The sequence below is a fragment of the Parasteatoda tepidariorum genome, chromosome 8 (assembly GCF_982258835.1).
Source record: "Parasteatoda tepidariorum strain Cologne lab strain chromosome 8, Ptep-v5.0, whole genome shotgun sequence".
Taxonomy (NCBI): domain Eukaryota; kingdom Metazoa; phylum Arthropoda; class Arachnida; order Araneae; family Theridiidae; genus Parasteatoda; species Parasteatoda tepidariorum.
In genome coordinates, this window is record NC_141762.1 from 56,562,612 (window position 1) to 56,590,050 (window position 27,439).

Below are 27,439 nucleotides of genomic sequence, written 5' to 3' on the forward strand. Positions count from 1 at the left end.
AATAGTGAATAAATATAATGAAAAATAAATTTGGGAAGTTTGTAGCATCAGCTAGCATACCCCAAAGGAGACGCATTTTCTCTTTTAATCAAGGGTGTAAATAACAATTATTATTTATTTTTTTAGATTAAATATTAAAAATAGAAGATGTTATTACCAAAAGTTAATGATGAAAATATGAAAAATATAAGAAATAGAGAAGATGCAAGAATAAGTTATTTTCTTATGGGATAAACCAGTCTTAAATTTAAGGTCTTATTTGTAATGATATTTACAATAAATATTGGACGTAGTGGACACAGAGGTTAAAGAATCAGAATCTGGGCAGGAGGTCCCGGGTTCAATCCTTGACTCCGCTAAAACCCACCTAGAGCATGCGATATACGTGCTCGTAAAATCACAGGAATAGAAAGTCCCGTGGTCGGTCGTTGAGCAGTACTCATGGGAACAAGGATCTGGTGAAAATTTCCTTCCCATTCAGATCTATGGATCTGGTGAAAATTTCCTTCCCATTCAGATCTATGTCTTCATGAATGAGTGGTGGTGCCATCTATCTTTGAAGTTTTGAGCTACGATGTACTTTCACCCTTGCAGCGCTCTCTTGTCAAATTAAAGACGCACCTTCCTGACTTAATTCGAAAAAGGCAAATGGCTGGCGAGTTTGGATTCTCCAATGGTCATTATAAGAAACAATGATGATAATAATCAAAGTAACTTCGTGTTAAAATGATTAGTAGGGACAACTAGAGTCCCTACAAAACAATTTAAAACTCCTTCCCATGAGGTGAACCGGTTCGAATCCCAGAGAAGCTTGGTCGATACGAATTCCGCACCTGGTTCGACTACAGTGCTGCAGATAATTTATAGTCTATCAATGCAAAGAACTCCTCTCGTCACTAAGTTTAAGACCGTCTGATGCTATGGAAACAAAATAGCGCATTTCAAGAAAGGGAGCTTCGCAGTAGATCCATCCTTTCGCCGACCTGATCTATAACCTGTCTTAAATAATGACCCAACAACCTTTCATTAAATAGTTAAATCTCGTTCGTAACTATAGTCTCTGTAAAGTATATATATATATATATATATATATTATATAATCGTAACTATAATGCTCCAGACAAATGGTGAAGGGAGTTCTTAACTTAGACTTAACGCTACTTTTGTGTAGTTTGGCGTGACTCTTCGGTTGATAAAAAAAAAAACAAAAAAAAAACGAAACTTTAAGAAGTGCGGTAATCTTTCAGACAAATTCGAAGCAACTTGTCTCTTTTCTAACAACGTTACAGAGAATTTAGGGGCAACCAATGAACTTTTATTTCCAATGAGCTGCATTATCGGTCTTGCCGATGAGCAGACCTAGTGCGTTCTCCAGAGGTGATATCCACTCTTTCAGGACCACCACAATGGGTGAGATAACGTTGGTCATGTTAATTTGGACGTCTAGTTTCTGCCACACTAGATGGTAGCACCGAGACTCTATTTGGATGCTAAAGTGCACAAGGAATTTAATTTTGCCGGAAATGCCAAGAGCCAATAAGGCACTCCAGGGATCTTTTACATGCCGCATAATCATACGACATGGCGGCTGAGGATTTTCTGCATCCCGAAAATCCGGTGTCTGGGACGGGGATCGAACCTGCAGACTTGGGCTCAGAAGGCCGACGACAAACCAACTGCGCCACCACAATGAACTAGAACCAATGAACTAGATACCTTCAAATTAAGGGGTTAAATATTTATCTCAATTATACATTTTAATCAGAATGCAATCAATTTCATAGATAGATTGGTGTACACTCAGTTAAACAACAACTCTAGCACATCGAAATGTTAAATAAAATAGACTTTCTTACCTAACGGGAAGTGTCCTGTCACCATTCCGACGGTCCACTTCTCGTTGAGGTACCCTGTACCACCGGAAGTTCATTTTCCAGTTGAAACCACCCCAAGTCATATCGGATGCTGGAACATATTCAAAACTCGTATCGCTGATGACGTCGATGATTGGGCAGACGACACGTGTCCTTAATGGAGAAAGGAATCAAGTAGTAATATTTAATGAACAAATGACTCAATAAATCAAAATAGATGTTAGGTTTCGTAGCACGCTACTCATACTTAAAAATAGTAACAAAAACTATTTCCACACTAGCTCATCTAGATATCCTGGAATCTTGTTTTATTCATATGAATGCTGATTCCCTTGTTAACGGCATTAGTGTCTCACGACCTCTTCATAGTGCGTGGAAATGAATTTTACCATGATTTGTTCCTATCTGATTTGTTCCTTCGTGTTCTGTTTTTCATTTTTTTTTCTCTCGGCTAATGTTTTTATTATTTTAGTTTTGTTTCTAACCTTTATTTTTCCATTTTTCGTTGAAAACTTTACGTTTTTTTTTAATATTCAAATGACTTTTGTTTCTTCTCATTCTCATCTGGCAAGTCTTAAAAATGAGCTCTTGTTTTTGAGAGCTTGAAACATGACGATCGTTATTTCCAATTTGTGTATTATTGAAGCGAATGAAGTTTTTAATCAATTAATATCTTATCACTTCAGTTTCTTTTTATTATTTAACCAAAAATGAGTTTTTTTTGTAACGTAAATAACTTATCAACACGAAAATATATTAAAACGTCTTATAATCGTTATTATAAATTAATTTCAGAATAATAGGGATGTGTATTTCATACGCAAATTCCAAGAATGATCTTTATGTATATATTTTTTTATTAAAACAAACTTTAAAATAGATGGTAAAATTTTACTAATTTAATTAAGTGCGATAAAGACAATTTCATCAGATCTTCACAAATTTTGAGAATAATTTTTATAGGAATGTTACCCAATGGATTAAATGGATGGATAATTTTCAATCAACTGTTGTAATTTCCAGGCAATCTTTAGAAATGTTTGATTTAATTTCCAAGAAATAATTGAGAAATATCGAGAGAGAAAGTGAGAGTGTTTTATAAAGCAAATTTTAATTCACTGGATTAAAATATTATAATGAAATATATTAACGGTTTGTTGATTTTATTATTATTTTACTGCATCTCAATTTATAATTAAATAAACTGATTTATAATGAGATAAAAATTATTGAGCTAAAACTTCGCCATTTTAATAAACAGAAAAAATATTGGTACGTAGACGCTTTTTAATTTTCGAACGTTAACTGTGTAAGAAAAAGATATAAAGATTGGTAAATTTGCTTCGCATGAAGAACGTTGACTCCTTTGTATTTTCTTTTTGTTTTGTTTCGTAAAAATAAAAATATAATCATAGAGAGGGTTAAATTACACCAGTCTTGTTAAACAATTAAAAATTAAATTAAAATATAAAAGTTGAAATAGTATTTAATTTTTGGTTAGTAAAATTTTAGAAGCACATTTTTGTTTCTTAATTTCGTGCTTCTAAAGTTCGTTGTTGTTTCCAATGCCACTTGCCAATACTAGCAAGCTTGCTTGGTGAAACCAAGTGAAATTAAAGCAGAGGTTTCTTGTTTTTCAGTGAGGTAATCTATGGTCAAGAATACTGCGTCACAGTTCTGTTTATAGGGCGGACCCATTCATACGTACACAGATCGTAAATTTGATCTGAACTAGAGAATGATCAATCTCCAATTCAGTACCCCCAGAGGTGTGATTTGTTATGGGAAATTTGTAACCCGACAGATTTAGCGTGTACCAGTCACCATTTACTATATGGGGTCTAAAATTTATTCTAGAGAGTTATCTTCTTAATAAAGCGCTCATTTACCCTAAAGCTATCGCTGATGACCGTGGATTTTCTACAAATATTATTGTAACCATAATACCATATAAAATAAAATTAATCTCGCATTCCAACAAACCCTCGAGTGCGAAAATTAATTTGTTCTTTCTTACTGTCCGAAAATCAATATCTGAATAGCTAAGATTTTTTCTATATTTGTCTTTAAATAGCTTTCTTCTCTGTAAACTAACTAAATTTCCTCAACCTTTAAGATCCTATTGCTGGGGGTATTTATCAAATTTATTATCAGTGTGTCTTGATAGGGCAATCTAAACGCACACTTAAACTTCGATTTAACATTAAGGATATGTCCAAAATCAACTTAACACGGAAGATATGTCCAAAATCAAAACATTAACCGCTCTTTTATTACAAAGTTGGAACTCTTACCACAGGTTTCACTGCTGAAATCATTCAGATTCAACACTAGTATTCATCTACCGAATTTGATTTTTGGGAATCACTCCTTATTTTGAAAAATTTCAATTATTTCGTTTATGATCTTTTATGTTATCCAACCCTTTCCCAATGTATGGTATGTATTCTAATTTCATCTTTTGGCCCCCTGGGTTTCCCGTCAAATTCCCCTCACACCTGTTTCTTATTACCCTTCTTTTTATTATTTAGTTCAAACTACCTTTATCTTGTTCGGTTAATCTACTACACTCCTGTTTATCTCTTTCATTTTCTACTGTCATTTAATGTTTAGACACCGAGGAAAGTTCTTGTCGGGAGAACCGAAACTGTAGCAAAGTTGACTGTAGTTCGTTCGATTCTGTACTTAATTCTCGTTTTTCACTTCAGCCACAATTATTATATCGAAACTTAAGTTATTCTAAAATTACTTCTCACGAGATTTTTGGAACAAATCTTAAAATTTTTTTTTATTTGAAAGAAATTAAATGTAAAAGTAATGAACAACAATTACATAAAGAGAATGTTTAGAACTTTCATTTTCAACTTGTTATTTTTGGATGCGTTTACAAAAAAATCAACAAATCATTAAAGCTAACTTTTTTCGGCTCCCACGTTTTGAATTTTCGAAAAACCAGTCACCCAATACTTTGAAAAGTGAGATTGAGAGAACTTTCAAAGAAAATTGAGCCGCATTGAAAATTTTGACAAAAAATGCGAATGTTACAACAAATTTGCCTCATTACCAGATCATATTCGTACATCAAAGTTTCATATATCGTATACTCCATGAATCGATAAATAAATTCAGAGTTATTAATTAGAAACCCCAAGTTTTCCAAAATTACTTCTTGCGTGAGTTTTCGGACCAGTCTGAAGGATATCAAAAATAAATTTTTTTTCAAGATTTTTAAGGTTGGAAGAAAACTATCGTTAAAAACTTTTAGAAATGATAAATCGACATCAACTACATAAATTCTATTTTTAACTTGTTATTTTTGGACGAGTTTTACAAAAAGAAAAAAAAAACTTTTAACATCATTAAAACTAACCTGTCTTCCGCGATTCGATCGAGGAGGGGTTCTAACCATCCAATTGTGCACTCGCAATGAGCGTCTAAGAAAGTGATCACTTGACCTTTCGCCTTTGCAGCTCCTATTAGACGAGCTCGAATTAATCCAGATCGTTTACCAGTTCGCAGCACCTAAAACACACATAAAAGCTACATCTCAACAATAAAACAATTTAAAACACAAGCAAAAGCTACATCTCAACAATAAAACTGTTAGAACACACAAAAAAAGTACATATCAACAATAAAACAATTTAAAACACACACAAAAAGTAACATTTCAACAATAAAACAGTTTAAAACAGTTTAAAAGCTACATCTCAATAGTAAAACAGTTCATTTTCAAAGATTTCTTAAGAAATTGAGCCGTAAGTTTTCTTTAATATTCTTAGAACGAGAAACCAATCAGATTCTTTAAATCAAATTTCGCCTCCAGTTAATAAATTAAGAATTTTAAAAATACATTTGAAAAAAATCCTTTTTCTTTCTTTGAAAAGTTTTCGAAATGTTAAAATATATTTTTTATAAAATTTTGTATAATTATTTAAATTTTTTTTAAATGTTAGTGGAAACATTTTATATATGACACTTAATTTTGTTAGAACATTTGCCAGAAATTTTCCAATTGCGATGCATAAGTATTCTGTATAGTAGTTGTGTCTTATGGATAGCTAAGTATATTTATTCATTTTGCACAGTTTCATTAATTTTTTGGTAGGATATTGGTAACGCCAGTAGGATATTGGTAATAAAACACTAAAATATGCTTCAGCAAATTTAAATGCACAAAACCGTAGGATTTACGCAACAATCAATAAAATATTGCTACCCATTTGAATATTTATTTAAATAGAATTCATCATTCAGAAAACAATTCATGTAATCAGTAAAAAAGGGAAGTGTAAATTATTTTTTATTAAGAAATCGTAAGTACGTGGTATTTTTTCGATATAAAATTTCCGTAATCATCATTATTGTGAGATTTTATATTTTGAAACAATCCAAACACTGCCCTTGTAAATGAGTGGTAGTGTATGTTTACGTTGGACTTAAATTAATATTTTCTTCTATTAGCAGCTTTTGCTAAGTATTCAGCCCTTATGAATTTTGATTAGAATGTCTTGCTTTCACTTTTAAAAATGCTAATAACTAAATGATTGTACATTTAATTTTACAATTTCAAATCATAATTAAATCTGTATGTCTATTTTTTTTTGCAATTTCAACGATAATAATTAAATGATTGTGCACAGATTTTTTCCAATTAGATGTTAATAATTAAGTGATTGAACTAAACTTTAAAATGCTAATAATTAAATGATTATGAGTCTACCTTTTGCAATTTCAATGTTAATTAATGATTGCGTGTCTATATTTTAATATGTTAAAGTTTGTGCGTCTACTTTTTACAATTTTGAAAAATCACTTGATTTTTTAAAAATGGCACTAAGCGCTAATTTGTTAAAAGTGCACTTGTAATTTGCTTACATTTTAATTTGTAATTGGATCTTTGATAGGGTCAATGATATAAACTAAGAAAATCTTCTAGCTAAATAGTATTCTTTCAATAATAGATATGATTCATAAGGAAAGGCTGTTTTGAAATTTAAAAAAAAAATTAGATTTTTTTTATGAATTTTTAGTAAATATTAGTTAGCAAATAGGTAAGAACCTAAGTTGAAATCGAAATGAGGTGACAAAGTCATGCGATAGCAATATTCAAATATTCAGATGGTAATAGTATTGCGTAGAAGACGTATATATGGGTGGTGCTCTGGCAGGACTTTTGTCTATGTTGAAGATATCCAATCGAGAATATTTCTGATGTAATTATGACAGCAAGAGGAGAATTAACAGACTTTGAACATGGAATGGTAGTTGGAGCTAGACACATGGAACATTTCATTTCGGAAATCGTGAGGATATTCAGCATGCCTAGATCTACTTCCCACCTTGGACAACGCAGTAGTCCACCACCTGAGCTTGATTACCGAGATTGACGATTTGTGAGTAGAATTGACAATGTTAACAGAAAAGTAACATATTGCATGAAATAATCGCAAGCATCAATACGGGAAGTAAAATGGACGTGTCCGTTAAGACAGTGGGACGAAATTTGATATAATGATTAGTCTGTAATGGGATATGGAAGCAGAAGACAGACTCTAGTGCCTTTTCTAACAGCACATGACGTCCAGCGCCTCTTCTGGGCTTGTGACCATATTGGTTGAACCCTGTAAAACTGTAGCTTGGTCAGACGAGTCATGATTTTAGTTGATCAGATCCGATGGGAGAGGTCGAGTGTGGCACAGACCCATGAAGCCATGGAACCAAGTTGTCAACAAGGCGCTGCAATATGGTGGTGGCTCCATAATGAGGTGGACTACTTTTTCATGGCATGGACTGGATCTTATGGTCCATTTGCATCGATCGTTGACTGGAAATGGCTATGGTCAGCTACTTGGGTGCTACTTGCAGTCAATCATTACAGTCATAAACATTATTCAAACAACGATGCTATTTTTATGGATGTCAATGGGCAGTTTCAAGAGGCCTTTATTGTTCGCGACTGGTTTAAAGAGCATTCTGGACAATTCCAGCAAATGATTTGGCCATTATGAATACCATCAGATATTTATGGGATATAATCGAGAGGTCAGTTTGTGCATAAAATCCTACACCCGCAACACTTTCGCATATATGGAGGCTGCATGGCTGAATATTTCTGCAAAGACTTCCAACTACCTATTGAATACATGCCATGCCGATTTTCGGCTCTTTGTGGAGCAAGAGAAGGTCTGACTTTTGTCCCCTCAGTGTATATTACAGAGATATTTAAAAAGTTTTAATAAAGAATATCAATTCATCGTGTATTTTTTAAAAAACAAAGAATTCCAAATTTAAAAGTAAAATATCGCATTTAAAATTAAAATTCTGAATCACGGAGTACAAAATACTTTGAAAAAAGCAAGTTCGCATTAATTTTTATACTAATTCAAAACAAAAAATTTAAAAATAATTAAATAGACATCAAAGTTTCTCTTAGTTTTAAGGAATTTAATATCAAACAAATGTCTGTCTGATAAAATCTTAGATAAACAGATAGCATTAAATGTCCAATAACTCATTTCATTGCTTTGGAAATTAAATTCAATTAAAGAAAAATCGAAGAAAATTCAGTTAACTCTATCTGTCAGCAGTTTTTATTACTTTTTAGTAATACTGATGAGATTCAAACAGGATTTAATTAGTTTTTCCAATTTTAGTATTTTTTGTAATAGGGATTATGATGAAAATATTCAATTTCAATTAGAATTTGGAATGAAATAAAAACATAAAATGTATATACATTAAAATAACTTTCTTAAACTTTTATTTAAACAAATATAAAATTTAATTAATAACCTTATAGTTCATTATATCAAAAGAAAAAAAAAATCAAAAAATAATTTTAATATCAAATTAAGAAAAAAGAAGAAGAAATTTCTAAAGTTTTTTTTCTTCTTCTCAAAATCTAAGATAAATTACCGGCGATGTAAAAAGGGTTTTAGGAAAAGCAAGGTTCGAAATTCTTTCATTAAAAAGCTGAATATTGCTTGCTTATGGGATTCTTAAAATAGAATTTATGATGAAAGTTATCGATTGTTGAAAACAGCTTCTAAATTCGTTAGAAACAGCTAAAAAATTGCTACTGTTACACAACTAATGATTTCTGGAGGTTATTTTTTTCTAGCTTTCGTATAAGTAAGTCTGCTTTTAAACGAAAAAGTTCGCTCTTGAGCGGGAAATATTTCAAGGAAAAATAGTTTTCCCCAGGCAATTAGAATAGGTTTGTGTTATTCAAAAACCTTATAGGTGATTGCGACGGCAAAATCTGACTCACTTTCACTGAAACAGGCAATTTAGATATGTATTCCTCCAGCGGTTGCTGCAAGTAATCTAAAAAAAAGAGAAAGAATATACAGCTTGTTAAAGTACTTGTAAATAATAGCAAGAAATATTTCAATATCTTAAATTCATCAGTTCTCTAAATGAAGAGCTTAGAGGAAGAAGGAACCAAGTGATATTCTGGGGAAAAATAATGCCAAATAATAGATTCCAAACTTTTGGTCAGCTGCATGTATAGTTTGACTACAGAAAGAACTTCTCTCGCCATTAAGTCTCAGAGGTCGTCTGCTGCGATGGAGACAAGAAACAGCAAATTCCAAAGGGGAGAGCTTCTCTTTCCCCACATTCCATTTTTCCTTCTGACTCGATCCAAAACCTGTCTTAAATATTGACCTAACACCCCAACTCGAAATAGTTAAGCATCATAACCATAATTACTGCCCCTGTACCAGACGAATCACTAGGGGAGTTCTTTCCAGAGGCAAAATGTACAGAAAGCTCTTTTTCAACAAAATTCGTCAATCCAGTTTGTAGTGGAAAAAAGTATTTATCGATATATTCTTGCGAATATGTTTAAAAAAAATGTCACTTAGAACTTTCTTCCATTAAAGCTCTACAACTGAAAACACATAAATTTATCATTTTTTTTTTTATCATCAAAGCACTAACAATGTTCAAAGCAATATAGATATGTATTTCCAAGAGTGATTGCTAAAAATAATCAGTCAAAAAATATGTATTATAGCTAATGAGACCCTTATAAATTACTAAAAAATAATTTGCAAAAAAATAATTTGCACCTCAAGCTATTCTATTTTGATCACAGACTTCATTCTAAATTTAATTTATTACTTAAAACACAAATATTTCAAGTTTAATAGTTTAGTGGCACTAAAATTACAGTTAAGTCATAAAAAACTAATTTAGATACGTATTTCTAAAGAGATTGTCGCAAATAATTTGGAGAAAAAAAAGAAGGTAGCAAGAAATATTTGGCATTTTTCCATAGCTTTGCTTTGTTCATAGATTTCCTATAAAATTTAATATTAATTTTATTATATACTATAATTCTTTTTAATCTTATTTAACTAAGAAATCAATATCAACAAAAATATTGCTCTGTCGAAATCTCAAAGTTCAGTTTATTTTAATGAATATTTATAACCTAATTGTGTCGTCTAATTAAATCGTGTTAGTTTTGTTATCTGAGCTGAAATTAATTACTTTTATTTTAGTATAAGAGAATGAAAAATTCTTTGCTTGCTTGTAAACGGCACTACAAGACGTTGCTTTGTGTTTTTCTTTAATTAGTGTATTAAACAAAGAATACAAAAAAAAAATTAAAATAAAAGTAAAATCAGTTTTTTTATGCTAAAATGTTGTAATAGCTTGTCGGCACACAGAAAGTAGCTAGATGTAGTTACACTTAAATTTGCAGTTATTATTTGATTTTTATATTATTCGTGTTTTTTTATATCTTGTGATTTTGTAAACTTCATTTAGTGTACAAACATACTCGTTTGCATGGCGTTTAATACATTATTCATATATGTTAACCTTTCTGCTTAATAATAAGCCTTTGCCACGAGGGAAATTATTTACTACTCTGCGTGGTTGGTAAGGCAATTTTTAAATAAATTTTGCAATCATTTGTTTCATCAAAAATTTCGCACTCGATTGAATTTTTGATTTTATAAACTTGAAAAATCTAAAATTTAAATGAATGGAGTTCAAATAGATAAATACATACACCCTATAACAGCATTAAAATTTTTTAAGAAATTAGTTGCTTAGTTCTGAATGAGAAATCCTATAAAAAAGAAATACAATTATATTCAAAACTTTTTTTGAATACTAGGCAAAGCTCTCAATAAAATAATCTACACAATGCAAATTATTCATATGAAACTGCCCTTTATTTACTTTGAGAATCCTTGAAGGCAAAAACTATGTACATTAAGAATCACAAATTAATATTTGAGAGAAAAAAATCAGAAATGGTACAGTTGACTGGTGAAAAAACATGAAAACACGTTTCATTACCAGATGAAACTTGAAGGTGTATAAAATAATTATTTCTTTATTTCCGGCGATCAAACAAGTTTCGGTGCTCCTTCTTTTATTGTGATTCGCTAGCTTTCGTAGTAATTTGTTTTTTAATAGCTTAAAAAATTAGTTTATGGCCACTAAATGTTTCTAATTTGTCATTATTTTTAACAAAGATTCTAAAAATATATATTAAAGACGGAAATTACGGAATACGCTGCATAATAAATACATGAAAGAAAAAGGTTTTTAAAATGAGACGTTCTTTTTAAAAATTCAGTTTAGAGCATAATGTTTATTCTAATATTCATTATTATAATATCTAATGCATACGTGACCGGAGTAAATAATTTTTAACCGGATAAATTTTAGAAATTCAAAAGCACAACAGTATTAATTTAAAGAATAAAAATGATAACAAATCTGCGAAATCTAGAAAAAAAATGTCCGAATATGGGATAGTACCAAAACATTAAACACGTAAGCTCAATACACTCATAAACAATTTTATGACAAAAAGAAAACATAAGACATAACAAAGTATTCAATCACATTTGGCTAAAAATAATGACTTAAAAACCCCAAAAAATTTTTCTAACGAACTCTGCCCACACTACAGCCAATAGAAGGCTTCTGTTTTCTCACTGTCATTTCACGCAGATTTCATAGTCTTTGGTTGAGTCTATCATCATTTTTGGATGAAATAGATCACTTAATTATCTCATATTAAAGCACCTAAATTCCTTTACTCAAATTAAGGTTAATTCAAGCAGAAGCCTTAAAGAAAATGTTCTTTTTGTGCAGAAATTTACACTTTTTAAATAAAATAGTAAAAATGATTGTTAACGAATATCAAGCACAGTTTTCGAAAAATACGGTTAATTCAGCGAGAATAAAAAAATGTTTTGTTCTAAAAAATGAAGTGGTTCATAGACCAGCGGTTCTTGAAGTGTTCCGCGGAATCCTAGAGTTCCGTGAAAGATGTAAAAGGGTTCCGAAAAGTTAGGACTTTTTATAAATAGTCTTTTACATAAAAACATTCTTTGAAACCTTTAATTATATTTAAATCCAATTAATAAATAATTTTTTACCTAATATTTCGAATGTCTTTACGATATTATTTAAAGTAAACTGCTAATGGAAAAGAAATGGCAAAATATTTGGAAAGTAATGTATTGCTAGTAATGTATTGAATAAATTATTGAAAGGACATGAATTTTTAAAAAAATGCATTAGTTTTTCCCTTCGCGGTCTTCAAATCAATATTAAGTAACTAAATTCGCTAATGAAGAAATGTGTTTCCCTAATAACCAATTCCAACAGTTGTATAAGTTCTTATCAGTTTTCATTTCAACGAAGATCACAGTTCGGCTTATTTAATTTATTTTCAGCTTATGCTTAAAGACCAGAAAAAAAAATCTAATCCAGACAAGTTCAACTCTGTCGGACATAAAACCTAATTTAAGATTATTAATGACAAAACTATGAAAAAATGTAATTCCTTTTATTAAATATTTAGAAAACAAAATGGTCCATATTTGTTAATAAATTTATAATCGTCTTTTATTAGTTTTTAATAATTACATAGTAGTCTTTCTTTGGTTTGTATATTCACAATTGCTATTGAATTTAATTTATAAAAGCAGGGTTCCACCGAATGAGGGTTGATCATTTAGGGTTCCACAGAAAGAAAAAAATTGGAACCACTGTCCCAGACTATGCCGATATTTTTTTTAAAATGTCACTTATTATTTTTGATTTAATAGGATTCCTAATCTCATACTGCAATAAAGCAGTTTTTATTGTAAATACAATATGGTCGATACAATTGTCTTATTTTTTTTTAAGATAAATGATTTGAGTGAAATTGAGTTCTCGGTTAATATCTTTAAAAAAAATGTGCTCCCGAATTGGAAAACATGGGGTCGAAAGAATTAACACAAAAATCTTAATTAACAGAGCACGATGATATAAAAATGAATAACAAAAATAAACTGCATATTAATAATCAAGTGATTGACGCAAGATACTGCTTAAAAAGAATCTTCATTTTGAAAAAAAGCTGTTACATTTCTAAAAGCAAGTGTCATTACTCAACTAATAGTGTTTCAGAATAAATTTTCTCATAACTTTAAAAGTTTAATGTTATCAGGAGGTTAAATTTCCTAGAGGCGACATGTTGCGAGTGATTTCATATTAAGTTAGAGATAGCTGCTTGTATATTTAATTTAAGCACCGAATAAAAATAAATTCACTTTAATAAAAAAAAAAGTTTCGCTTCGGAAATTTAATACGGATCATTTTTTTTCTCTCTTCATTACCTTTTCTAAAACGCGAATTTTTGACATTGATATACAGTACATAGGAAATGATGAACTGATTTCGATAAATTTATTTATTTATAGCTAGAAAAATTTTGAGACGTACGGTTTCATGAAATGTTACTTTTTAAATATATTCCCGCAAATTGAACTTACAGTACTTTTTTTATTAGCTCACTTTGCAGTTTGTGTGAGTAATATTTGACATCAAAGTTTCTATCACCTCTCTCTGTAATCTCCACCAAAGCTCTGTGTCTGATGAATATGCAAGCTTCAGTAGTTTTCTGACCACTCCGAAAAACATAATTTAAAGCAAAAGAGATTTTAATGTCAAAACTCCGACCACTTTCCGACCAACTAAAGGGCTCAAATTTTAACTAAATTTCTCTTCTGTATGACAATGCAAGATTAAAACGATTTCTAAACATAACAAGCAGAATTTATAGCTGTGTTATCTCCAAAAGAAAATCATTAATCCAAATCGAAATTTCGTCTACTTTCCGACAAGCTAGAGTTCTCAAAATTTGACTGGAGTTCTGTGTCTGATGCCAATACAATTTGCAATAGTTTCCTAAATGGAGCAGTCAAAATTCAGTGCCGATCGAAATTTCGACCATTTTTTTTGACATAAGCAGACACAAAACTAAAAAGGCGAAAATTATTTTATTTATGTATGAGATAAAACTAAAAACGTAGGACGTATCACTTACGTAACAAATTTCTATCACCATTGAAAACCTCCCTCTCCCCACGTCCATCGTAAAATATCGCTAGAGTAACATTTCTTATTTTCAGGACTCACAAAAATAAAATTATTTTCTTTTAAAAACCGTAGTTTTCAACATTTTATTCTAGTTCAAAATAAATGTTTCTTGTTATGTTCTATTTAACCACCATTTTACGATTTTTTTATTAAAAAATATAGAAATTAAAATGACACACTGCAAAATTTTAGCCAGTAAAATAAAACTTCTACCATAATAGACTCACAACTTTTAAAAGTATTTTTGCCATTCTCTAAAGACCATCACTGTTGAAAAATCGGTCTCTTAGAATATTAAAAAGAAGAAATAAAAAAAATAGGACAAAATACATTTTTCAATGTTGAGATATCTTCTAGCAGGCGATAGATCACCAAGAATGCATTTATGTCTGCTATACATTAACTAAAAATATAATGTAGGAAAACAATAAAGAAAGAATTCATACTTATTAAAAAAGATATTTTATATCCGTCAGATATAATCGACGGCTTTCCCCATTTTTTTAATAGAAAGAATATAAATACTCTTTTCTTTGATATCATTTTTCACTAGACAATTACTTTTATCTAAAACTTTTATGCGCACCAACGCTTCAATAGTTTTCTTTAAGTTGGAATCTGTATTCTTATGCATCATATGAAATTTAAACTGCGCAATTGTAAATCTTACAATCAGCTAGATATTTTCATGTTCCATAAATCTTCCAATTAGATTAATGTCACCACTCGAAATAGCAACCAAGAACAATAGGTAGGTATCATCCATTAGTAAAATTTATTTCATTAAAAATTTATTGCTATTCACTTGTCATTTAACGAATGAGCTCTTCTGTCAAGTAAGCGAAAATAGCATAGAGAGAAAGATGAAAAAAGAGTTCTTATTCGCTTTTTTTACTTCCAATTGCTAAGCATGTAAATACTATGCCAGGACACAGTAGTTGCGCCATCTTATGTCACACTAAAACCCTTATGTCACATTAACATTTTGAGCAACAATAACACCGTGTGCCACATTAACACTTAATGTCACTTTAATATTTCAGAGGGACCAAGAAGCCATGTTCTCAAGAACATGGAAACAACGACCGATTCTTGTTTACACAGGTCACCGGATACGAGAATCACTAATAATTATTATTATCGAATATGATATTAAAATATCGCGAATATTATAAAGATAGTTATTGAATGCGGTATTCTCTTATCAGTAATATAAATTTGTGAAATTGGAAAAATAAATTGAAAAATACTATTGTATAAGGACCAACGTTCGTGTTAGCGACAACTCGGAAAAGGAGTTGCCAACACATGGTCTTTATAAACTGATGCAGATGTGTGACCATCTCTATTTTTCTTTCCTCTAATATAAGTTACGCATGTTACGTCATGTACAATAGGAGAACTGTATAACAATAGTGCAAATGCCCAAGGGCGCCGGCAGAATAATATAAAAGGGGGTGCAACCCTCTAACAAACTAACCCCCCCCCAAAAAAATTACAAATATTCTGTTATTGCATTTTGTTTTGCTATTACATATACTTTCATTTGTTAAATTTTTTCAAGATACATTTCTTCATTTTTAACAAGATATTTTTTAAAAAAAAGTACTAATTTACGTGGTACGAAATATGGAGGAATAGAGAAAATTCTTAGGAATCCCTCGAATACATCGATTTAGTTATTGAGGCCACACCGTTTTATCCAGCTGTAGCGGAGACAATCAAAATTGGCCTAACTCTTCCAGCTACTACGTGCACTATTGAATGCACTTTTAGTACAATGCGACGTATTAAAACATGGAATCGGTCTACAATGTCTCACGAGAGATTAAGTTAACAAGACAATTATAATTCTTGTTTGATTAAAAAAATAAATTAATTGTTATGCATCAATAATTACTTAATTATTTGTTTTTGAATAAAAATATTCTTAATAAAAAAATTTTATGCTCTTTAATTGTTTAAAAAAAAGCCAGGGGGTGCAAGTGCACCCCGCTGCCGGCGCCCTTGCAAATGCCTGAGAGGGTGGTATTGTTAGTTACATTTTCATGACTGTCGGTAGCACTGTGCGCCGCTTTATGTCGTTCACTTTCATTGCACATGTTTACTCTACAATTTATGGTTTAAAAAAACTTTATTTGCCGTCATCTATTTTTGTCTTCCTCAAATTCAACAAACATAAACGATAGATATCCTCATCCATTCAAGCGATATTTAACAGATGTAAATGTATAATAGGAAGAAAAAGACCAAGTGTATTAAAGACATTCTTTCGGCAATATTCAAAGAATCTGAAAAGTGTTTGAAGTTGTATTGTTTAAAATGTCTTTTTGAAGGTGTAGTAATTTGAGAATACATTACATTATGGGGGATTAATTAAAAGGAGGAAAAAAATTCTAATCTTTGACTGTTGGTTGAACAATTAAAAGGCAGAGTTAAAAGCTGCTTTTTTCATGTTTCTATGTATTGTAAGGGAAAAAGAAAATGACAAGAATTTCTTTGTTTTTATTTAGAGTTGGCGAAATAAAACCAAACAACACTGCCTAATGTTTTCATGACATGACTTTAAAACTGAAATGACAGTTAAAACTATCTAGTATTTAATGCCAATTACATTTTTATCACTGTTTTTTTTTTAACTATAGTTGCCCCTTAAAAAATTCCCTAACCCCGTAAACGCAGATATTTTATATATTTTTTTCTGTTGCTCTAATAATTCAAGTGAAAATATATTTTGGTATTTTTTAATTATAGCTATAAAACAGTCTAATAGTTACTAAAAAATTAAATTATTGAAATTCGTACTAAAATAAAACTTAAAGTAGTATGGAAATTTTTCTTTTAATTTATATTCAAAAATTTATCAAAAATAGATATTGTAAATTGAAGAAATATCAATGATGAATAACTTATTCTCTTACATCTAAATAACTGCAAATTTTAAAAATTATTGTCTTGAAGTAAGCCATGTTTGGAAGATTAACGCAGAAAAAGACACCGGTGTTCCATGCTGTATTTCCTAATTATGAATTTGTAAATACAAATATAATATTTTTTACTTATTTTAACCCAATTTAAAACGAAATAATGAAAAAAGTATGGAAAATATGTTTAATAAAAATTCTGCTCTAAAGGGTTAAGTGAAGAAACCATTTACCTCTCTCACTAGCGTCATCAACCAAGATAATTTCCTCGATAAGTTCTTTAGGCGACATGCGAATGACACTATGAATAGTGCGAAGAAGTGTAGACCATGCTTCGTTGTGAAACACTATCACAATGCTAGTGGCAGGCAATCGAGCCGCATAAGTTTTTGTCTTGCACCTGTGAAGAAAAACACAGCATTAAGTATTGCTTAGGGCTGTGTAGTAAAATGACTAAATATACATTAACATTGAATCAATGAGTTTGAAAATATGTTATTTTTACCAAAACTAATTCTATAGTAGAGAAAAAAAAACTGAATGGTTAAGGGGGGTCAGGACCCTTAAAACTCTCAAAAAATCGATTTTTCAAGAATCATTTTTTTTATTCCTTGCATTATTCTGCGCATTTTCATATCTTACATTTCGAAATCTTTCAATTGGTTCAAAAGTTATAAGGGTTAGAAGACAAGTCACTCACCAACAATTGCTTTAGTGGGCGTGGTCGCGAATTGCTTCATTTCGGGCTTATCTTATAGTTTCTAATAATAATCTGAGATTTAAAGTGTCTACAACTCAACTCTGCTCCAACCCTTTGCAGATTTTATTTGTTTATATTCGAATTGCATGCGTTTTTTAATCTTAGATTAATATTTGTACATTCGTCTATTAGCTTTCATTTTAGTCAAAAATCTAGTTTCGGTTTGATTTATTTATTATAAATAATCATGAATAATCCTCGTAGATCTGGTCAGAGACCAAAAAAGAGAAGATTTCGTGGAAATCAATTTCGGCAAAGTGTAAATGTGGGCAGTTGCAATGTTTTTATTGAAAAAGAGGATTTTAAAAGTGCTTCTAAGAAAAAGCTTTCGATGTCATGTTCCAGTTTCAAGGATATCGAAACTGAAACTAAAGAGACTTTTGATGGTTATCGCCTTATTGATGTTGCTTCCTTGATAAGTTTTTTCAATAATGTAGCTGCTTGTGGAATTTGTCATGCTTCCTTGAAAATGACTGAGAAATCCCAGTGTGGATTGTTGTCTTCTTTTGAAATAACATGTCAAGCATGTCAGAAAAGGGATGTTTTTAAAAGCTGCAAACTGATAGGAGTGAATAAGAACATTCCAGAAGTAAACAGAAGATCTGTTTTTGCAATGCGGTGCATTGGTGGTGGACTTTCAAGTCTGCAGACATTTTGTTCTGTGATGTGCTTGCCCAAGCCCATAACTCAGAAATCTTATGATAAAATTAATTCTAAAATATTGGAAGTATCAAAAGAAGTTGCTTTGTCATCCATGGAACAGGCAGTTAACGAGGAAAAGTGTCTATCAGATAATCCAAACAGTCTAACCGTCAGTGGAGACGGCACCTGGAAAACCAGAGGTCATACGTCTTTAATAGGCGTATGTACCCTGGTAGGCGGCGAGACAGGAAAAGCTGTTGACATAGAAGTAATGTCGACATTCTGCAAAGGTTGTGCTTCGTACAAGGGTCCAAAGTTTGGCTTGAGATATCATAAGTGGCTATCTTCTCATAAAACAGTGTGCCAGAAAAATCATGCCGGCTCTTCTGGAAAAATGGAGGTTGACGGCATGAAGAGGATTTTCCAAAGATCTGAAGAAAAATATGACGTCAAGTATGAAACATACATTGGCGATGGTGATTGTAAAACTTTCCAGGCTATTTGTGAGGCAAAGCCATATGGAAAAGATGTTTCGATAACCAAAGTGGAGTGTGTGGGACACATACAGAAGAGAATGGGCACTCGTTTGCGAAAACTCAAAACTTCATATGGCAAAAAAAGGCTTTCAGATGGTAAGACGATAGGTGGTCGGGGAAGACTGACAGACGTAACAATAAATAGAATTACAAGTTATTATGGCAATGCAATTCGCCAAAACAGCAATAACTCAGTCAACATGCGAACAGCGATTTGGGCCATATGGGCTCATACTTGCAGCACGGATAAAGAGCCGATGCACTGGTTTTGTCCGAAAGGCGAAAATAGTTGGTGCAGCTATAATAAAGCTGTGCATAACAACAAAGTGCATGAGTATAAGCACCCAATGCTGGTTGCTAAAGTTGTTATGGAGGCAATAAAGCCAATATTTAAGGATCTGTCTCATCCGTCTCTTTTGAAAAGATGTTTGGGGGGTAAGACCCAAAACCCAAATGAGTCGTTGAACTCACTCATATGGAAGTTTTGCCCTAAATTTGCTAGTGCTGGCAAAAATGTTGCCGAAATAGCTGCATGTATGGGTGTTTGTGTTTTTAACGATGGAAAAAAGTCTTTGATGTCTATTATGAAACTGTTGGAGCTACAAATCAACAAAAAAGCAAAGCAAAACTTTCATGCTCAAGATAAACTCCGCGTAACAAAAGCTGAAAAGCGAGCTAGTGAACAGTCTATTGTAGCTCGTAGAGTGAAACGACAAAAAAAGATTTGTGAAAATGAGAGAATGAAAAAAAGTGAAGGGGGGGATATGTATATTTCTGGTGGCTTTTAATTTTTAAATGTTTTTTTTTATATTGATTTTATTATAAAATAATAAAATGTAAGAAATTTATTCCTTTATATCTATGTCTTTGAGGTTACTTAGGATTTCTAGATAAACATAAAAATGGATATTGTTATAATAATCAAAATTTTAACTTTGTGGTCATTTTTATAAACAATTTTTTAAAAGTTACTAATTTGAAAATCTTTTGTTTGCTTTTGAAAATTTATTTTAAAACATCATCTTTTAGATTTTTATAAATCTCAAAAATCTATCATTTAGGTTGGTTTGGTTTTTGTATCAATCATTTCTAATGTTTGAAAAGTTGATTACTATTTGACTCGATGCTCGTTATGTGACAAGTCGTTGTGAAATGTTACTTTATTTTGTTTATAAGTCAAATTTAGTTAATGTATTACTGTTTAAGTTGTATGTAGGTATTGTAAAATGATTTATTTTATTTATTTAGGCATTTTTAGAAAAATATATTGAGTGGTATTCGAAAAAAACAAATTTTTAACTTTAAAGTCATTTTTCTCAAAATGTGATATGTTGAACTTGTGCGCACTGCGTACAAAGAACTAATTGATAGAATTGTACGAAACTTTAGGAAAAGTTTTATGATATGGTTTGCTACAACTGGTACCTACTATAAAAACCATTACTCTCTTAAAATTTTTTTAAATAATTGTGTAATGTGCCAAAAATATAGAAATTTGAAAAACTTAAACTTTTTTAATTTTTAGAAAATTAAAATATATGTATATCAAAATAATATTAGGTAACACAGGTTTAGGGTAATTATAACTTTAATTTAAAATTAGTTTGACATTATTTTGATGATATTTGACTCGTACGCTTTGCGCGCAATGAAACTCACTTTTTCGAAAATAAAAAAATTTCACTATATTAAAAAAAGTCTGTATTTTTTTTATGAATGATTTTTTTTGAATTTAGCTATTTAATTATATTGATAATAGTGCTAGTAAATGATAAAAAAAATTTCATAGCTTTAGGATAAATTCAAAGATAGTTACAGTGTGTCGAAAATATGGTATTTCATTGTATCGTTTAAGGCGTTAAAGGGTCCTGACCCCCCTTAAGCAGCCACTCGACATATAAAGCTTTTTTCTTACATTGTTTATATCAGTATATGGCTGGTTTCAGAACATTCTGTTGCAGTTATGTGATAACAATAAATTTAGAAATAAATTGATATTAATTAGAATTTAAGATTTTTTAGACCGGTTTTCGTACAAAAACCTTAAAACGAATACATATGTATAATTTTTAACAAGCGAAAACATGAATAATTTGCCATTTAGAAATGAAATAAAGAATTTACTTGAGTCTTAGAATACATGTACATGGTTATTTGTGTAGAGTCAGAAGTCTTCTATAGTAGATTATGAATATCTGTACTGGGACGCATACAGATGAAATTATATTGTGTTATAATCTAATTTACTATTTTGCAATTCTTACTTACAGTTTTCATCTCTTAGGAATGAACTTCCCCCCCTTTTTTTAACGAATTCCGAACCCAATTAATCCCCCATGTATTCCGAACCCTCCCCTTTAACTTTTGCGAATTTTGCTTCTTGCGGCCCATAATTACTCTTACCTCTCTTTCTTTTCTTGCAAATATCACCTAAAGAATTACCCTCTGAATCACTCATTGTGTGGCAAAAAGCACCAGCAAAATATCAAACCTAAACTAAATACCTACCTTGTTAGGTAATGTTGACAATTTCATAAATAAATACTGCAGTCATCTGCCGGTATATTTTCAGGTTCATTCCGAGAACAGGTTATATGACTTGTTTTTGATCTCAATTAAGATTTCAATGCACAAAATATACCATAAACCAAGTAGGAGAGCATTAATTTTTTATAACCGAACTATGTATCTACGTCAGCCAAACTTAGAAAAGCAAGACTTTGAATTTTGACATAAAGTGGAGATGTCTGGTTTTCAGACTCGTTGATTCAATTATGGTTAAAATCAATCTTAATACAACTGTCGCGTCCCCCAAAACCATTACCTGTTCCCAATATTTATCAAACTAAAAAAATGACATAGGACATACAAAATAAAATTCGTACCATGTTAGCTGTTTTAAAGAGTAAATTTGGAATTTTTTTTTTGAAAAGTATAGCAATCGATGAAGATATATAACTTCTTATGCCAAGATCGCTTTCTAGGTAGCGATGAAAATCAAACGTGAAATATGTCTCAAAATCCCGTATAAAGTTTAATTCTTTATTTACAGACTTATTTTATTCAATGAAAAATATGGTAGCTTTGAACTTGGTTATTTACAATTTTAGCCAACATTTTCATAAAAGTCACATACGTTATCGTTCTATCTCAAGATAACTTGGTAGATTCGGTTATGAAACGCAAATGTGAAACTCTACCTCTCAAAATTACGTCCAAAGTTAAATTCTTTATTCACCGACTTATTTTATTCAACGACAAAGATTGTATCTTATTTGACTTTGAACTTGATAGTTCTTAACAATTTTAGACAACACTTTTATAAAAGTCATCTACATCATAAAAGCAAGCATCACAATGTGGTCGGGCATTAATGTGATAAGTTTTAAACACTTTTTTTTAAAAATCTAAAGAGTTTAAGCCTTATGTTAAACAAAAAACAAAGTCAAATAGAGGAAAAGAAGATACTGTAAAGCAAAATGTGATTTAGTATCGTTTAATCCATTTTTCTTCTTCCTTGAAAAAAATTCATAAGCTTATTAATTCTAATATCTTTTTATAAAATGTTTTCTTAAATATAGGCTCTTCTGGGATTTCGCGCAACACTAAGTAACCTGGACAAGGCTTTAAAAAACATTTAAACTTATTTTCAGTAGAAAAAAAAGCAGATAAAAGAAAAATGTCAAACAGATGAGACAGTAATAAAAAAAATAAAAAAATTGAAGCAGGTGTAAAAAATAACAAAAGTTTCATAAAGGAATTAGATAAAAGAATTTTTAAAAAAAAATTATAAGCCTTAATTTTTCAAAATGAAACTTCCTTGCTTTAAAAACACATATTTAATATCAAGAAATTTTTTTTGCAAATCTTAACTTTAATTTCGATATGATTATGTTCTTAAAAGTTTTTTTTAAATCAATTTAATCTCTTTAAAAATTATAGTCGTTTTTACAAATAATATACATTGTCGCATTTCCCCCCTTAAAGCTTTTTTTAATAAAAATAAGATCTTTCACTACTTTGATAGCCATTATGGATTTATCAGTCCCTCAATTTATATTGAAATTGTATTTGAAAACTAGTTTTAAATAATTATGGAGAAGAAAGTGACAGTTATTTCTTAATTATTTTATTATTCATGCAACGAGCAATAATGATTTTATTAGACAAATACTCAAGACCATAAGCTCATTAGCAGTTTTTAAGGTATTTAAAAATATGTTTTTACACTGAAATTACTAAAAACCTTATTATTAAACCTTAAATTTTAAATTTACCGACCATGAGTACCAGATTCTTTAAGAGAGTTTACTATATTTTTAATTTTAAGTTTTACCACTTTATTTTTGAAATCAATAAATATAGCGTATAAACCACCAGGCACTCGTACTTTCTCTCGTACTTTTTTAAATAAGGTAAAAACTAATAAATGAATTAAGTCTTTTTTTTTATTTTTCTCGGTTAAACAAAAATATTAATATTTACCAAATTATTCATATTAAAAATATATGTTACTATATTTGATCTAAAATTGTGCATTTGGAACATTTCTTAAAACTGAAGAAGCTGTCACATATTAGAAGTTTCTACCATTATTTTCATCACTACAATTATTTACTGACGGACTGTTATATTCGCATAATTTTCATGTTGAAATAATCACTGGTGAATAAAATAAGGCTACCACTGTTTTTAACTGATTGTCGCCAATCTGTCACAGAAAAATAAGATAATCCCGCATTTGTTTATGTCCTTGATTATAAAGAAGGAATTTGAATGGCTTATAAAGTCGAAAGAAAAATTAGGGAGGTAGCAAAAATATTTCTTTCAAATAAAACGATATGGGAAGAGGTAAAAATTAGTTTAATTCTCATTTTGAAACGTTATTGAAATCACTGATACCTGTGCCAAACCGCAGAACTTAAAAAAAAAGATTTGTTATATATAAGACAACTAAAAGCAGCCAATTAAAAATTATAAAAAAACTCTACACACTATAGAAAACTCTACAGAATGTAGAGTTTTATGATACAACAGACGAATGTTATTACACTGCGAATGTGTAACACTTTGAAAGACTAATTTTATTGTGTATTCAAGGTACATCAATTAAAAAGGCATTATAAACTAAGTCTGACGAAAAAGCAAAAAAAAAATTAAATGAAAAGAGCTGGAACGTTTAGTAAAGCATCTGGAAATCTTTGAATCCACATTTATTTTAATATAAATATTCCGTGAGGTTAGGAAGTGGCAAAATTAATAATGTAAATCCGTGTTTCCCAAAGTGTGGTACGCGTATCCCCAGGGGTACGGGAACAGTTTAGTGGGGGTACGCGTTCTTATGCGAAATATCTAGCAACAAACGAAAATTTCAAATTTTTTTATTTAAAAGTAAAGCTAGCCATGAAAATTTACTATCACGTATTTTTCTATTGGCTATTTTTTGCAGAGTTAACAGTTAATACTTTGTGGTGTCAACAGCCAGTTGTGATTTTCAACTTTTGTGCAATTTTTTTATAGTAAAAAATATAATCATTTTTTATTAGTGGTACACAGCGTTACGAAAAATGAAGAAAGGGTACACAGAAGTAATTAGTTTGGGAAACACTGATGTAAATGAACGCATTATGATTAATTCAGATTACGCTCTAACTTGCGTATCAGTGGGTTTTTATACCTGATACTATGAAAAATATTAAAATTAAAAGAATAAATTGGGCTACTCATATTGATAAAATGGATTAAAAAAATAGGCAAAAAATGTTTTTATTTGCAATACCCTTCAGTGGTCAGGAAAAATAAGGCTAAAATTTGGAGTCTAGAAATAACTAGTCTAGAAATAAGCTGTTCTAGAGTAGTCTTCAACAGATGGACTTGGCTTCAAGCTGAGATGTATCAAGCATGATGATAACGATAAACGTAAATAAATTAGCTGATTTTGTTTAGTACTAGCCGCATTCTGTTACAAGCTTTTTTCCAGGCAAGAACTCACTATCTTGCAACATATTTAAATTCGTATTTTTTAAGGACATTAATCCAGTTAAATACATGTCGAAAAAACTGAAATAAAAATTCCTTTAAAATAAATTACGTAAAAAAAATCAACATTAGAAGGGTAAATGTGCAGACCACTTTTTCAGAAAGTATCTTATTAGTTGGGCCAACCTTGCCCCCACATTAAGAAAGACACACACAAAGGAAAGAACTTCCATGCCTCTAACCAGGATTCGAACTGGGAATATTTCTACAAGCCGTTCGGCTATATAATAAAACTATAAAGCAAATTTTATGAATGTGAGACAAATTTTAAGACTTTTCACACTGCTGTAATCTTTAATTTCGACGATTATCGTACTCACGGCCTCAAAAAATATTATGGAAAGAACAAAATAAATTAACAATGCCATTTCACTTTCGCCAAATAAGAAAAAAAAATCAATCACTAAAAAATTCATTTCCGAAAAAAAAACTTACATCATAAGAAATATCATTAAGTAAATGTAATGGAATGAGAAAGTAATGGAAAAGGTATTTTATCGATAAACAATCACACTTAATGATCAGAAAACCTAATTCAAATGGTGTGTGCAAATTATGATTTTTTTAAACCAAGACTGTTAAATACGTTTTTCATTATTCTAATTGCAGGTACTTACCCTTCGGCTCTAACATCGGGCAAGGTTCGGTTGAGGGCTATTCGATCAGAAGCCAGGAGATTAAATTGGTTTAATTTAAATTTCTCTTTTCGAAGCTCTTCTTCTTCTGGAGGTATGACAACTGCCCTGCCCATCTCACCAGACCAATGGCTAGGGTTACTATTGACCACTAGAAAAGATAAAATGAATTAGTAATTTGAAGACTATACTGTGAGATAATGATTAGACAAGTCACAAAAGAAAAAAATTTGGAAAAAATATGGAAATTTTTTTAATTAAGATAAGTAACTCATTAAAACTCCAACCACAAAAAGAGGTCAGTATATGATAAATCCTACCAATAATGAGTAAATCGCAAAATGTAATTGTAAAAACCAATTATTAACCCATTAATGTCAAACCACAAAAGAGGTCTGTATATGAAGAAACCCTTATATGAAAAAGAAATTGGTTGTACAAATTAGTTTAATCTAACTGGATATTTCTTCTGTTTTTTACAGCTTTAGTAAACATAAAAAAATATTCTTTTGATATGCAGGTTCAAAATTGATTTCAAAAGGCAGATAGTGTTGATTTCAAAAAACAGGGTTAAACGTCTATTATTTAAAAATTATTTTAAGATATTTTTAACCTGAATTATGCTTTTCATGCATTAAAATATTTCGTGTTAATCGGAATCGTGTTAAGAATATACTTATTTCAGAATCCGATTAAACAAGAGGAAAATTTGCAACCACATTCGAAGAAACATTGAAAATGTAACACATTAATGGCCGAGACTGAGTAACTTCTAGCCACATTTAAAAGAAATTGCTTACATAATTTCTGAAAAATTATTCAAACACACCAAAGGTTAAAAGCATCACCTTTTCAACTATTTTAACATTAGAATTTCCCAAAATTTTATTTATCAGCAGTGCCTTATAATTTTTAAATTTGGCTTAAAAAATTATACAAATTAACGCAATGAATTTCTTTAGACCTGAGATTTACTTTTCATCTGATATTTCCACGTTTTATTGTAAAAAGTATTTATTTCGAATTTATATAATCAAATCTGTCTACATAAAATTTGAATACTCTTTATAAAATTAATCTGATAAAAATATAACCTCAAATGTAAATTAATCTCTATTAACATAACATCTGTAATAATTTACTTTATTTTCCATATATTTAAAGACTAAATGTATACAATTCAATCTAAATCACAGTTTTTGAAACAATCGAAAGCATGAAATGTTTTAATTAAAAATAATACATGTTTTAATTAAATAAATATATGTTTTAATTAAATAAATAATCCCAAAAAACTGAAGAGGTAAGATGATACTTCATTTGCTTTAAAAATATGCAGATGGAAAAAAAAGTCAACCTATTTCAAGGGCTCAAATATAGGCGCCCATTTATAAGACTTACCAGAAGTGAATGAGAATAAATCAAAGCGATTTCAAATAGTAAACGTGAAGTTGCCAACGATAAATGGAAAATAAAGATGGGAAACAGAAGTAGAAAAAATCCACGGCAGCCGAGAGTGAAACAAAAATTACGATATTTCAAATCCCTGCGGTTTCTTCTCATTCACGACTAGCAAATCTTCAGAATGGGTGTCCATTTTTGAGAGCTTGAAACATGCAGA

At 30.3% G+C, this 27,439-nt stretch overlaps 1 protein-coding gene across 2 annotated transcripts in view; it reads right to left on the reverse strand.

Annotated features, from left to right (window-relative positions):
• The window catches only part of LOC107439155 (polypeptide N-acetylgalactosaminyltransferase 13), a 326,736-nt gene that overhangs the window by 35,678 nt on the left and 263,619 nt on the right, over positions 1–27,439 (reverse strand). For both annotated transcript variants that reach the window (XM_021148903.4, XM_071181345.2), the window contains 5 exons: positions 25,801–25,969; positions 17,440–17,606; positions 9,148–9,203; positions 5,245–5,396; positions 1,857–2,027 (listed from right to left, as the gene is read on the reverse strand). In XM_021148903.4, coding sequence (XP_021004562.2) covers positions 1,857–2,027; positions 5,245–5,396; positions 9,148–9,203; positions 17,440–17,606; positions 25,801–25,969 — 715 coding nt within the window. The remainder of the gene's footprint in view (positions 1–1,856; positions 2,028–5,244; positions 5,397–9,147; positions 9,204–17,439; positions 17,607–25,800; positions 25,970–27,439) is intronic.